The following is a 15,323-nucleotide window of genomic DNA, read 5'->3' as shown; positions in this document are numbered from 1 at the left end:
CTAATTGGTTTCCCTCTTCATATCTCTCATCTTCCCAGTTCACCTTCCACAAAGCCACCAAAATAATCTTCTTAAGGAAGGAGTCCCGAGCACCTCATTCCCCTGCTCAAAAACCTTCAATATTTCTCATTACCAACCAGATAAAATACATATACACATGCCATGAGGCCTTCCCCAATCTAGTGCCATCTTTAATTCATACTGCTCCTCTTCAGAAAGTTCACAGTACATCCAGCTGAACTGGACACTGCCTAACTTTGATACTCTGACTTCTCAACTTTGCTCATTCATACAATCCATTTCCCTGGTAACTTCTCCTCACTTCCGCCCCTCAGGACACTTCTTTTCCTCCCAGGCTCAATCCATGTGCCATCTCCTCCATGGAGCCTACCTTGGTTTTTCCAGTTTTTGGTGCTTTCCCACCTCGGTTTTCCCTGCATGGTACATGTATTGGAGTATATGCTGTAGTCCCTCAGTAGAGGGTAGGGACTATTTCATAGGACCATTGACCTAGAGCTAGAAGAGAGAGACTTATGAGGTTATGGGGGAAACTGGGATTGACTTGCCCAATGCTGTAGGATCATTGATCTGGAGCTGAGACACAGCCAGGAAGGCATGACCAGGTTTTTAACTTTGTCTGGTCAGACTCTCTCTGCTTGGTCATGGGCCAGTAGAACCCACTGTGACTAGGTTCCGAGTTCTAGCATTCCAACGATCTATGTCCTTTACTAACTAGTCTGAGGTTCTGTAACTCTCTATTTCTGTGGTCCTGAGATGCCCTCAGGTTCCTTTTGGTATAAAACTAGCTTAAATCCCTGACATCATTCTAGCTTTTCTTCCCTAAGTGATATTTGAAACCTCAGCATTTTTCAGAAAAGGCTGAATTCACTGTAAGGAATTAACCTTTTGAAGAATCTGAAAGAAACTCTCTGAGGATGGTTTGGGCATATTGGGCTCAGATCAGGTCCCAAGTCTGGGTTTTTACCTTTTTTTCAGACACTGTCCCATGATCAGATCTGAGAGAGGGACTGCCTTTGAGGTAATTCTTTAAATCCAGACTCTTCCTTCCCCCCCCCCCAACCCCATCTTCTGTGGGGGAGGGAACAAGGACCTACTATGTGCCAGGCATTGGGCACTTGGCTAATTTTCTCTCATTTGATGCAGGTTACAGGGCATCATATCACCACTGCCATTGGAAATCCCGCTTTCAAATCTTAATTAGAATTTCCAGTTACAGTACCCTTGGCTAATAACTTCACAAAGATGAGATGAGCTCTCTAATTAAATGGAGTAGAGCCTCCCCAAAAGAATCCAGGAGATGTTTCTGTGAAGGCTGCAGGAAAATCTTTGGATCCATTAACTTCCCCCGAGCAAGGGAGGGTATTTCTCTTTGTAGGTTTGACAAGAATCAAATGTAATTATCCTCTGGGCCCTCACAAGGTTAATATTGGAGAAGTTAGATAACCAGGAAAAAAAGAAACAGGTCAGCAGAGATGGCGGGGATGTGCCCAGGGAGAGATTGGTGTCCATTTTGCTTAATAAGGCCCACTCAGAGTGTCCAGGCTGCAGGAAGCCAGGGGAAAGCATCTGTCTTAGCCACCTTAGGTTTAGAAGCTTCTTCTTGCGTCTTCTGCCATCAAAGTTCCAGCTTTAACTGCCAAAATATTTGCTTCTGGGAATGGATGGTGGCTAGAAGAGTAAACGATTCTCAGTTTTGACGTCATGGGTCCTGTCAGAAAGATGGAAACAAACATTTTCTTTGGGGTTGTTAAGAAAGTCCACTCTTCAAAAAAATTTTTGACTGTTAATGGGCATCCTAGTGGGAAGGTAGGAAATAGAACTGTGGAGGATTAGAGGGACCTCAAAGGCCATGAAGCTCAGCCTGGTGCCAGACAAGAATTCCCTCTCCTACATTACAGACAGATCCTTTATTTTCTTGTTGAATAACTCCAGTGACAGGGAGCTTACTACCTCCTGCGATGTTCTGGTTTTTTAGCATCTTTCCACCAAACTTAAAGCTGCCTCCCAGTAGCTTCATCCCATTGACCCTCACTCTGTTCTCTGGAGACAGTTGGCATTTTAGTTCAAATTAGGTACATAACCTGAATATTAAAGCCTGTACTATTTTAAAAAAGAAAAGGTTTGAAGAAAACCAGATCAAATGCCTTCCATTGCTATAGCTAGTAAGAAAATCCTCAGCCAGGAAACGAAGAGGCAATCACAAAGGAGAAAATCAATAATTTTGCTTAGGTGGAATTGAAAAATATTTGTGTGAGCATTTTAATCAATAATCCTGGAAACATTGCCTTTATACAACATATACAGGCACTGAAAAAGGTTTGCAGAGGGTTTACAAAAAGGGTTTTGTCTGCAATTCCTGGGACCTTGAGGGCTATAAGTTGTAGATGCAGAGCCAAAGATTTCCTTTTTAAAAATCCAAAGCATAAATAAAGGATGAGGAAGGCTAGATGACAGTAACTATGGGAGGGGAAATGACCTGGGGGTCTTAATGGACTGCAAGCTCAGTACAAATCAAAATCATGGCCAGAAAATGCAAAAATGCAGCTTCACTTCTATGAAGAGAGGCTGAGGGCCTAGAAGCAGGGAGGTGGTGGTAGACTTCTGATCTCTGACAAAGGGGCGACTTTATGTTTATTCTGTCCATGCCCCTGAGCTAAGCGATAGGGATACAGAGTCTGAAAAGAGAGAGCCACTAACCTCAAGGATTTTACATTCTAAGGATGGGGGGGAGGGGGTTCAGTAGACAGTCTATGCCTAGGGACAGTTTGGTGGCACTGCCATGCATAGAACCTCAGGAAGTCCTGAGTTCAAATTTGACCTCACATACTAGCTGTGTGACCTTGAGCAGGTCACTGCCAGCCTCAGTTTCCTCAATTATAAAATGGGGATCATAATAGCACCTATCTCCCAGGGTTGTGAGGATCAGATGAAATATTTGTAAAGTGCTTAGCACAGTGGCTGTCTTGTAGTAGGCTCTCTAGAAATATTAGCTATTATTGTTATTCATGGATAAGTAAATAAACCGTGAAGGGAGAGAGAGTGAAAAAGAGAAGGAGGGGAGACAGAGAAAGGAGAAGAAAAAAACAAAGGGAGAAACTGAGTGAAAAAGAGATTAAATACACAATTATAAATATACATGAGCGAAGGCGAGAGAGAAAGGAGAGAGAGAGAGAGAGAGAGAGAGAGAGAGAGAGAGAGAGAGAGAGAGAGTATGCGGAGAGAAAGGAGAGAGAGAGGCAGAGGAGGGTATGGGAGCACCTGATCCAGTGCTTGAAGAAAGCTACGGATCTGGCAGCACCAAAGGAGGGGAGAGGAGCTGAGATGGCAGGGGACTCCCAGTGTGAGGGACAGCCCATAGGCCTTCTTGGCTCAGCTTGTCATAAAGAGGATTCTTGTGAAATAAACCTGGAAAGAGAGACTGCAGCCAGATTGCGAAGCACTTGAAATTCTGGCCTGGGATTTCCCATTGAGGAGGCTGTGTGGTTTAGTGAGAAGAGCCCTGAATCTGGAGTCCGTGGACTTTGGGTCCAGTTTCAGAGTGAACAGAGTTGAGTCCAAGGCAGCTGGAGGGGGTTGCTCTCTGAGAATGACTGAAGTGGCAAAGCTGGGAGCCAGAAGGAAGGCACCAACCTCTACAGAAATAGCTAAGTTAGGACGAGGAGCCAGGTTGATGAGGCAGATAACAAGCTTTGTTGAGTTTGGTGGAATAATAATCATGAACATTTATAAAAAGCTTTAAGGTTTGAACAGCACTTTCTATGTGTTAACTCATTTAAGCCTCAGGAAGAGAGGTGTTATTACTGCCCCCTTTTACTAGAGGAGGAAACTGAGGCTTTGGAGCTAAGGGTCAAAAGCTAGTTTGTGTCTGAGGCTCCCCTGAGCTGCTCCTGAGGGCCTTGAGGAGAGGAGAGAAGGTTGGCAATGATCAGAGAGAACTATAGAAGAGTCAGTCATAGAAGAAGGGAAGCTTGCCTTCTGTGAGGTCAAGTAACAGATGTGGAGTATGGCAGGCGGCTGGCACATTCATCGAGCTTAGTTGAATACAAAAGCCAAGGGGAATTGCTGACACTCTGGATGAGAGTTGGGCTTCAAAAGGACCATGACAGCCCAGAATCTCGGGACATGATCACGTGAAATTTCCCAAGGACAAATGAGCCCTTGGACGTGTGACCCTGGACAGGTCTCTTCACTTCCCTAGGTAGTTATCCAGGACATTGATGACCTCATTGGTGGAATGAGCTTCCCCATTGAGTGTTCCCTAAATCAATGGTAAATCACAGGTTCAGTCCAAAATAAAAGAAAAATAAAGATAACTGTCAAGCTGACACAAGGCTGAATGCTCTCTTGGGTGGCACTGAGGAAGGCTCAGTGGTCAGGCTTTGGAAGGGGATGACTCCTCCATGCTCTGCCCTCTCTGGGCTTCAAGTATGAGGAAGGGCATTGACAAATTTGAGAGGAGGATGGCTTTAGGATTGGGTGGAGGAGCTGGAGGAGGCTTAGGGAGGACAGAGGGCACTTGGCAGTGCCCCCTCCACATGCATCACTTGCCCCTAGTTCGCTCATTTGTTCAGCCAACATTTTTGTGTTCAACCACTGGGTCCCAAGTACTGGTGTTACCAAGGTAGATGAGATTTGAGGTTTCTCACTAACTTTATGACTTAGGCCAAGCTATCCCCCCTCTCTGAGCCTCAGTTTGCTTTTCTATAAAATGGGCATACTTACCTCACAGAGGTGATGGGAGCTATGAAGATCATAGGGACAAGGTCCGTGGTGTTAAGAAGTCCACTGTTCAGTAGAAAATATGTGTGTGTGTGTGTGTGTGTGTGTGTGTGTGTGTTCATCCTGGAGCAATGGAAAATATTCAATTAATATGAAATTAGAGGATCCATGTACAAATCTCAGCTCTGCTCCTTACTACTGGGCGACCTTAGGCAAGTCACTTGTCCTCTGGGCCTCCGATGGACTCAGGGCCTCTGTGGTGTCTCAGCTCTTACTCTGAGATCCTGTGGCACAGTCCTAGGGAGGAACCCTCTCTGCTGAGACAAGAGGGCACATACTCTTCCCTGTGAAGGATCACAAGATGGGATAGGTCAGAGGCAGGCCTGGAACCTAGGTCTTTGTCACTCTCTGCCCACTAGGTCACACAGAATCTCAGCCAAAAAATACAAATTAAAAGCAGAGGGTGGCAGTCAAAGGCACCAGAAATCCACATTTTACTTGTTGTCGGAGCTGAAAGAGACTACTGGGTGTGTCTAATTCAGATCCCCTTGTTGTACAGAGGAGACAGGCAAGGCTAGAGAGGAGGAGGAGCCCCATGCCCCAGTCACATGAAGTAAATGCCCAGCAGAGCTGGGTTCTGATCCTGCTCTCCTCACTCTGGGCTCCATCCTCAGCCTCCTTCTGTGAGCAGCAGCTGGCCTCAGCAGCCCAGAACATGGTATCTCAGGGAGGCAGGAGGGGAAGGGGAAGAAGGCCATGTCTGAAGGCAGAGAGTAAATATTTGCAAAATATTCCTTTAGTGAAAGCTGTATCAATTTCATGCTTGGGTGATAATCCAGCACGATTATTCCCCTTGAGTTCACCCAGTAATAGGAAATGGTAACGGCTTCTGGTGCCAGAGTTCTGTGAAGGGATCCTTCTGGAGGCTTCAGCCCATGAGTGCTACAGACATAGCACCCCACTCAATTCAACAAACATGCATTAAGCACCTAATGTTTTTGAGACACCCAGGGATTTGTGCTGGGGACATAAACACAGATCATAGGAATCCTAAGCATTCCAGAGCTAGGAGGGCCCTGGAACCAGCGATGTCAGAGCTGGGAGGGGCCTCAGAACATGGAATGTCAGGGCTGGGAGGGGCCTGAGAACAGGGAATGTCAGGGCTGGGAGGGGCCTAAGAACAGGGAATGTTAGACCTGAAAAGGGTCTTAGAACAAGAACACCAGATCGGGGAGAGACGTTAGGATAGGGGATATCAGAGCTGGGAAGACTCTTAGAACATGTAATGTCAGAGCCTAGAAGGAGCTCTGAGGGCATCTAGATCATCACTCCACAGAGGAGGAAGCTTGATCAAGGTCTCCAGTCAAGGCCTGTGATCACTGGGTTTGGATCTGGATTCAGGACACAAAGCAGTGATCTCTCTGGGCCTCAGTTTTCTCTTTTGGAAGGCACGATGACCTCTAAAGTCTCTCCCAGCTCTAATGGGCAGGAGGAGAGGGGGCTGCTGCTCTTTTCACAAGAAGCTACTGTCCTCTCCCCACTCCCCCTCAAAGCATAGAATTCGAGATTCCTGGAATAAGAAGGAGCCTCCAGTGCAATCTGCTTCAACCCACTCATTTTAGAGATGAAGAAAGGGAGATTCAGGGAGGTGAAGGCACTTCCCCAAGGCCACATGGCTGCTAAGAGCCTGCATTCACACCAATATTCTTTCCACCATCCCATAGCTCTGCCTTGGTAGGCCATGTGACCCCCATAAAGTCTCTCCCCGGAATTAAATTGCTTTGCTGTGAGCACCTCCTGTCCTTACCTGCCACTGCGAACAAATATAATAGATCGGGCACCGTTTAATCACCACATCCACAATACTGCTGCTGTTGCTGGAAATGAATGGGCAAGGCAGGCGGGGATCCATCACCCACGAGGCGCCTGTCATGGCTGGCAGCCAGGTTACCCTGACACTTCTGAAGTTAACTTTCCAGCTCAGCAAATGGCTTGGACTCAACAGAACTCAGTTCAACAAACATTTACTGAGTTATGTCCAAGTATAGGGCTCACAACAGGCCGTCCCTGATGGAGATGCAGAGCTCAGGAAATATGGTGCCTGTGCTCAGGGAGATTCCAGTCTTCCGGGACATGACACAAGATCACAGAACTGTATCATTGCCCTGGAGTGCCCATTGGAGGCAGACAAAGGGAAGGTCTTCTCTACTTTGGGGTCATAGAATAAAGTCAGAGAAGTCTTCCTGAAAGAGGTGGCATTTCCTCTGGGCCGTGGATGGCAGGAGCCAGGAGGAAGGCACATGCTATTCCAATATGGCATGAGACAAATCCCAGTTCTTCCACCTATCACCTGTGTGGCCTCCCTTGGCCTCAGTTTCCTCATCTATAAAATGAGGTAGTTGGACTCATGGTTCCTGATAATCTACATTCTTTCTGCCCTATAATGTAACTAACTAGCTTTGCGGGCACCTAGCTGGTCAGAAGGATTGGAGTTTAATGGACAGCCTCTTCATTCCCCTGTACAGGCTCCATTTGGCCAGCAACTTAAATTGGTCTGAAGTTGTCAAACTTGGAAGGAAAGAAGGAAGTCTTACGATGAAGTTTCTATGTTTCCTGGGGTTCTGTTGTACAATTAAAGGACTGTGCTTACCAGCAAGGGAATCTTTACTTGGGCAGTGGTTAGCATTCCTTGATGGATAAATTTGGAGCAGAACAGTGGATGTTAGGGCTAGGAGAGACTAGTTGAGTCTGGGGTCCTTTCTGGTACTAGGTGTATAATCCTAGGATTTCACCACCAAAAATCCAGATTTAGGTCTAGAAAGGCCCTAACATGCTATCCAGTCCACCCCTACTCCCATTTTATAGCTGAGGAAACTCAGCCCCAGAAAGGTGTACCACTTGTCCAGGGTCACACAGGGACAGAGCTGAGATTCAAACCTAGAGCCTGGGACACTGCATCCGCTGCAGGTGGCAGCTTTCTCCATTTGTGTTTGGCATTTGTTTCTTCATGTCCAGGATAAGAAGATGTAGAAAAATCACATGGCAGGAATTATCATCCTCGTTCTCTGATTACCAGAGGATTATCTGTTCAGCTCATTAATAACCCAGGGCCTCCGAGGAGATTTTTATTTAATTCTCTGTGAGAATTCGATGGCTATTCAGCCCTGTTTCATCTCTCTTCTTGAGATCTTTCCACTGCCCTCCTTTCCCTTCACCCTCAAAGGCTCTGCCCTCTCCTCTGACCCTCCTCCAATCGTCTCCATCCTTCAAGGCCCAGCTCGAGTGGGGGAGGATGATGAGAGCCCTCAAAGCTTTGGCTGAAGGAGCCCAGCTCAGGACTGTAATGGACTCATTCAATATACATTCATTAAGCACCTTCTGTATGCCAAGCCCTGTACTTGGCACTGGGGGCTAAAGACAAAAACCAAACAACTCCTGCCCTCAGGGAGCTCGCCATCCTTCAAAGATGGCAGTGGCATTTTCACATGTTTATTTGTTTGCTTCCTCAGAATTTCCTGCCGTGCCTCAGGATGGGAGAGGGGAGATTACAAAAACACAGGCAGCATCCAGAAGGACAGACATCCAAGGGGACAGAAGGAGCAGCCAGGCGGGCGGCCAGTGGCACGGAGCTGGCTTCTCTGTGACCCTTCAGCTGACTTAGGAAATGATGCTGGGCAGCGAAGAAGGGTGTCCAGGACAGCAGTCCATAAGCAATATTCCCACATAGACCGAGGGCCCTGGAAAGGTGATGGCATATTTACCAAGGGACCGTTGGCAGCACCCGGGGCAGCGCTGCTCTGATCAGACTCAAGGGATGAAGGATTACAAGTGGTCTGAGTCGCCCTCCTCTGCCTTCCCCATCTCCAGTAGTCGCCAAATCAAGCTTAATGTAAATGTCAGAATATTGAATGTGAGTTGTTGTTTTTTAACCCAAAGTTCTCCAGTGAATGGCTCTCTGAAAATGAGAGGGGTTAGCCAGCTGGTGATCAGCCATGGTGTCTGACCTTCACTCCATGGATGGGGAGGACGGGGTGTCTCACAATAGTACCACAGCCAGGAGCCAGGTCCATTGTCTCACTTTCTGGGGTGCTTGAATTCCAAAGGACAAAAAAGGATGAATCCCAATGGCACCCCCCCTTAATCCAGAAAATAGCCAGTCTGTGGTAGTCCTTGCAAATGCCCAGCTCAAGCATTGATCATAGGGGCTTGCTGGTGACCTTGTTGCAGAATAATCCAATCACATCATTCCTAATTCTTTGGCTTCCTGGATTGCCACAACATAGAATGTTTGAGCTAGAAGGTACCTTATGGATAGCCTAGTCTGACTCCTGTGTCATACAGAAGGGGAAACTGAGGCTCAAAAGGGAAACGCAACTTTTCAAGGTCATAGAAGCAAGTCTTCAATGAGTGATGTTAACTCACGTCTCTATGACACATTAAGGTTTACAAAATGTTTCCCTCTCAACAGCCCTGGGAGGTGGGTTATTGGTTATGGATTATTAGTCTCCATTTTACAGAGGAGTAAAATGAGACTCAAAGAGCTCAAGTAGTTTGTAGCTGGTCACACAAGTAGTAAGGGTTGGAGTCAGGATCCAAACCCAAATTTCCTGACTTCAGCGCAGTTCTCCCTCCATGCTGCTTCCAAATGTTTTTCTTTTTTTTTTTTTTAATTGAATTGAGTTAAATCTCCCAATTGTGGGATACCAAATTCTGGCCTTCAATTTCCGGAAAGAACTCTGCTTCAAAAAGGAGTGTGTGTGTAAATGTCTGTGAAAAAAAATAGATGCAATTAGAGTCAATTCCACAAATGCTTAAGTGTGTTAGAATAATAACAGTGTGTATTTTATCATTGAAAAATGTTTCACATCCATTTTCTCACAAATCCCCCTACCACCTCCATGAAGAAGCCAGGACTGCCCTATTAGCTCCATTTTGCAGATGAAGAAATCAAGGCTCAAATAGGGGAAATTGTTGCTCCCCAAGCCTTCCCTCCTCCACCATGGTCTTCTGAGATGTAAGTACTTTATCAAGTCTGTATGATCATGGCTAAAACCTCCAGTGACAGGGTCAGCTGGGCATGACTCACTGGAGCCCCCACCCTTAGCATCTGAGCATGGGAAGTCCCATAGTCCACTCTCCTCCACCCCTATTGCCCTTAGAGGGGTTGCTCCCCTCCAGTGTCTGTCAGCCCCCACCACTCAGTCACCAACCCATATGGCCCACCTTGTTTATTGTTCATTTGTATTTTGTGTCCTTGGGCCTCCTGACCTGGTCTCTGGGCAAAGTTTAACGCCCTACACTCACTTCCCATCTTTGTCTCTTAACAGGAGGTATAATTCTGCCTCATTATCCCCTTTTTCCTTCTTTCTCTGCTATTCCTACCCAGAGAAATAGTCAACATTCCTTAGAATCTAGTTTTATTTCCTACCAAGCAAAGAGTAGGTACAGAAACAGGGGTTGGGGAAACAGCATTCAGGGCTTCCCTTAACACTCCTCCAGGTCCATTACAGGACATTCAAGGCCTTAGTAAGATACCCCTGAGACCCCTTAGAGAAGTGGCTCCATCACTCCCTTACTCAAAAATGAATGACTTCCCTTTGCCCACCTTAACAAGGTAGAAAAACTTGTATCTGATTTTTCATGCTCATTGCAGTTTTTCATTGGTCTGTCTTACTGGCTTTCTCTCTCATTCTCCCATTTCAAGGCCCAAAACCTATCTTATTTCATACCCATCACCCTAGGATCTAGCCAAAGTGGACAAAATTTACCTTTCCCTGAGCTAGGTCTTGGAGGTTGGGTAAGATTTGGACAGGTAGAGAGAGAAGGAAACAAGAAAGGTCTGGAGGCCAGAAAGGACAGCATAGCTGAAATCAAAAGACTTGGCTTATATCCCTCGTTCTGTGAACTGCCCCCCCCTTGGGGACTCAGTGTCCCCATCTGTAAACTTGCAGTGTTAGACTGGCTAGCTAGTCCTGGATCCCCTTCTCATATTCTAGGCTTCTCAATGCCAATCACCACAAGAAAATGAATTCCCTAACCAAAGGATGAAACATGTGACTTTGCTAATCACAGTTCTAAAGTTGGCCCCAGGATTATTTTCAAACATATACCGTAAATTCTGGGAATCCAGCATGATCAGGGAATGGGGACTTTCCAAAGAATCCAAAGTTCTGGTTAATAGTGAGTCACCAGACAGACCCCACCCACTTTATCAGACTTCAGAGCTCCAGTACAGTGTCTTAAAACACACTGGCCACCAAACTGATATCATTGCAAATATGGGTGCTGGAAGGTGCGGAAGGTGCTAGAAGACAAGGTCATAGATTTAAGGCTGGAAAGAACCTGAGTGGTCATCCAAGTCTTCAGTACTATCTTTCCATCTCATCAAATTGTCCTAAATCCCTGACACTCCTCCTCAATGGATGTGAAACATCCTCAGCTCTCTCCAGGATGGTGTTGCTGGGCATAGCCATGCCCTCTCCAGCGGGAGTGGTCATCAAAATCCCAAAGAAAGGCTTACTTCCCAGTGAGCACATTAAGCTGGTCTGGTCCTCCTAATACGCTGTCTGGATACAAATGGGGAAACTGAGTCTCATAGAAGTTACATGACTAACTCACAGGTAGCCTTGAACCTATAATGTTAGATATGGAAGGAATCTTAGAACTGAACCTGGTTTAGGGAATAAAGACCCAGGCTCAGAGTCAGGTTTCAAGTCTTGCTTCTCACACATGTTATCTATATCACCCTAGGCAGGTTACTTAACCTGCCCTGACCCCTGTCCCCCCAAAACCAGATCGCTACTGTTTGAAAAGCTGGCTCTGAATCACTACCTGTGTGACAACTCCCTGTGGAAAGTCACCTAATCTCTGCAGATCTCAGTTTTCCCCGAATCCCTCCCTCCCAGCTCTAGACCTGTGATGTCATCAGCATCGAATGTCAGAGCTGGGAGAGACCTGAGAGTGCCCTGATTGATTTTGACTCCATCTTGTTGGACCTTTACAAAGTGCATTAAACAGATCACCATGTCTTTTTTCCTTAAAACAACCCTATCTAAGGTAGGTAGTTCAAAGACTGTTATTCTCATTTCACAGAGGAGAAAATTGAGGGTCAGACTACTGGGTGTCTCAAGTGGTCCCAGCCAGGACTTGGACCCAAGATCTTCTGACTCCAAGTTCCAGGCTTTGCCAACAATGACCATAATCCTATCTTTCTTCACTTGGTAAGGCCCTTCCTGCTCTCACAATCTGTGGCAATTCAGGAAGCATTTTGAGAACTTCCCATAGCTCAGGGTCACCACGAAGAACACCAGTTACTGGCTGCAGAGATGTGGGATGTGTGGATGGACACAGGCTTCCAGGCACTGCCAGAGCCAGGTAATGGAGGGCTGACCCTCACATTACCTGTTGTCTTTTCCACAGCTCCCCAAGCGACCCTCACTCTGGTCTCATCCTACAGTGAGCTCCTGCCCCATCACCCAGTCCTACGTCAAAAGAAAAAATGGTAACGCCACCAACAAAGCTTATGTTCAAAAAGGAATTTGTATCCAAACCTGATATGTGTGACTTACTGTATTTTGTACGGTTCTTTTCCCTCTGGGAATTGTGTGTTATTAATGAGCAGTTCTATGCTTTTTTCCTAAGCTCCCCCACCCTATGTATACTGTACTTGGTGCGTGTTTTGGACTCTCTATACTGAGCCAATAGTTGGTAGGTGCCCACTGGCTTGTTTAGTCTTACACTCTAGCTACACCCACCTGTACAGCCCTCACCCATCCCCAAGGTAGGGGACCAGGTCTTCAGCTGCTTCCATAACAATACATCTGAAAACCTAGTCGTTTGGTTATGAGCATTTGCTATTGACTAAGATCAACCTTAGGCCGTTAGTTTAAAAATACATGTATCTTACAGGTAGATTCTTATACCCATTCCAAGTCCCCACCACCATGATGCTCTGGAGCAGCAACAAGAGGTAAATGGTATTCTTTCCCTCAGGACTTTGAGGTCTCAGCTTAACCAGTGAATGCAGACAATTTAGAAAACCAAATACAGATGTTGGGCTGGAAATGAGAGTCATCCAATCTCAGCTTGGGACCCTGTCCCTCAGTGTCCCCTACAGGCTGAGGTACAGCCTCTCCCCCACCTAGGGGGCTGACTGAGATAGAATCATCAACCCCATGATGACCTGGCATCTTTGGGCTACAAAAAGCATTTCACAGGCATCGTTTCACTGGATCCTTGCAGTAGCCCGCAGAGATAAAGGGTACAGTGATCCTTCTACCCATTTTCAGGGGAGGAAACAGAGGGAAGGTCTTGAGAGTGATAAGTGATGGAGCCAGAGCTCGAAACCAGGTCTTTGGACTTGCAGGTCAAGACTCTCCTGCTGTTGCACTGGCTTTGTTGACTGTCCAGCTGCTGCTGCCTGTTTTCTCCCCCCATAGTCATGTTCCATCTCTCATGGAGGAGATGGGACCCAAATTCTTTGAGATGAGGTGTTTTCGGGACCCCTCCACCACCGTGCCCCCTCCCTCACAGATAATCAGGAAATGTGCATTGAAAACATTTCACCCCTGACAATCCAGACAAACTTCCCACTCTTGGTGGTGCTATTTCCAGCTTACTCCTCACACATTAATTAACAGCGTACTTTAAAGCAGCACAGTTTTCCTGATTGACTAATGAAGAGCTGATTCCTAATGATTTGGGGTATTGAGGATCCAGGAACCTCAGAAGATCATGAGCAAATGGCTGAGCTAGGACTGACAACTCTCAAAACTTCCTGTCAGACAGCTAGATGTTTGGGCAATACCACACCAAACATTGTGTCATGGAACTGAAAAATCAGAGAGTTTGAAGAGGCTTCAGAGATCCCTTAGTCCAGCCCAAACTGAACCATGAACCTGTTCTTTAATGCCCCTTACAAGGGATTACCTAGCTGCTACGTGGATACACCCAGTGATGGGGAGCTCACTACCTGTTCAGGTAGCTAATTGGAAAGTTCTAATTGTTCTTTCTTCTCTCAAGCCAAAATTTGCTTCCTAGAACTTTCTGCTGTTATTACCAGTTCTACCCTCTGGGGCTAAGCACAAGTCAAATCCCTCTTTCCCCTAACAATCCTTTAGATACTTATATCAGCCCTCCATCACTCAAATCAAAGTCAACTGCAAGTTATGTTATTATTTTCTGATGTCATGGTCCTCTTCAAAACTGAAGGACAAACACAACAATCATCTCCCTACTAAGTCTTCTCTTTTCTAGACTAAATACCGCCGCCCCCCAGTTTTTCTAACTGATCCCCATATGACATGGATTCAAGCTTCTTCACAATACTGGTCGCCCTCCTGTGGGCACCTCAAAGATGCCAATGTCTTTCTCAAACTAATGTGCCCTGAACTATCCAAATGTATCAACCAAGGAAAAGGAGAGCTTGGACCTCCCTAATCCTATAATCTCTCTTGAAACAGCCTAAAATTTCATTAGTTTTCTTGTCTGCCATGTCACTTTGTTGAGTCATACTGTTTGTGTGGTCCACTAAGAAACTCCAATTGTTTTCACTCCAACTATCATCTGGCCACAACTATATCTGAATCAGCTGCACTTCAGGGCATGACATAAATGTTATGTTCTACATTACATTGATTAGACATGTGCCCTTCATTGTAACATACACCTCTACAACAGAATCCCTTCAATATTATGATCAAATTTTCCCCTCTGGACTAGATCATATCTGAGGACCCCAAGAAGAAAGGTTAGGGAAAGTACAAATTTATTACCTGCAATCTGTTGCACAGGAGGTCCCTGAAATGTCTCTGGCACAAAGCAGCAATCACAGAATGTCACTGCCTACCCATAAGAGCTTTGGGGGAAAGGTAGGAGAAAGGTATTCCTGAGACAACAGAGCACTTATCTTGAGAAAAAATGAGTAAAAAGCTTAGTTCTAGAATAAAGGAGGCTATTCCTGGGTCCCATAGGCCATGTTCGTTTTATACATTTACCAGGGAGAGGTCTACACAGGTCAAAATTAATGAATCAAGTACTTTCCCCACAATCTAGCACTCATAGAATGTCAGAGCTGTAAGAGACCTGGGAACATAGAGCTGGGACAGATCTAGGACAAGGATTCTGCCTAAAGCATTACATAAATCCAAACGATGAGTGAAATTCCTGAGGCTGGGGATATGGTCTGACCTGTAGTGGGTGGACCCACACAAGCCGTATCTCCATTTTCCAAAAAAACAAACAAAAAAAAATAATTCCAGTATCAAGCCTAGATGCATAACTCTGATAAGTCATTGGACAAAGGTAAATGGCTGGAAAGGGTCATGAGCAAATGGTGCCTGGAGCCCATTGTTTTCCCACTGGCTCATTACACCACTCAAAAAGTCACTATCACTGCAACCTCCTAAATGTGGGAGACACTGTGATGCAATGGAAAGAACCCAGGCTTAGGAGTCGGGAGACCTGGGTTCTAATTCTGACTCTGCCCCTAACTCCCTGTGTGGAGCTTCCTCTCCCTTATCCTTTGCCTCATCTATACAAGGAGGGCTTTGAGAACAAACACACCATAGAATTTTAGGTCTTAC

The 15,323-nt window shown here is 46.0% G+C and overlaps 1 protein-coding gene across 1 annotated transcript in view; it reads left to right on the top strand.

The window, feature by feature from the left end:
- SHISAL1 (shisa like 1) overlaps positions 1–8,649 on the top strand; it is a 56,830-nt gene extending 48,181 nt beyond the window's left edge. Inside the window, exon 5 of the mRNA XM_072596385.1 lies at positions 8,250–8,649. Coding sequence (XP_072452486.1) covers position 8,250 — 1 coding nt within the window. The 3' untranslated portion in view covers positions 8,251–8,649. The remainder of the gene's footprint in view (positions 1–8,249) is intronic.
- The last annotated feature ends 6,674 nt before the right edge of the window (positions 8,650–15,323 follow it).

Source organism: Notamacropus eugenii, chromosome 3, assembly GCF_028372415.1.
Source record: "Notamacropus eugenii isolate mMacEug1 chromosome 3, mMacEug1.pri_v2, whole genome shotgun sequence".
NCBI lineage: Eukaryota > Metazoa > Chordata > Mammalia > Diprotodontia > Macropodidae > Notamacropus > Notamacropus eugenii.
The sequence above is the reverse complement of the archived record's forward strand: the minus strand, read 5'-3'. Positions and strand labels throughout refer to the sequence as shown.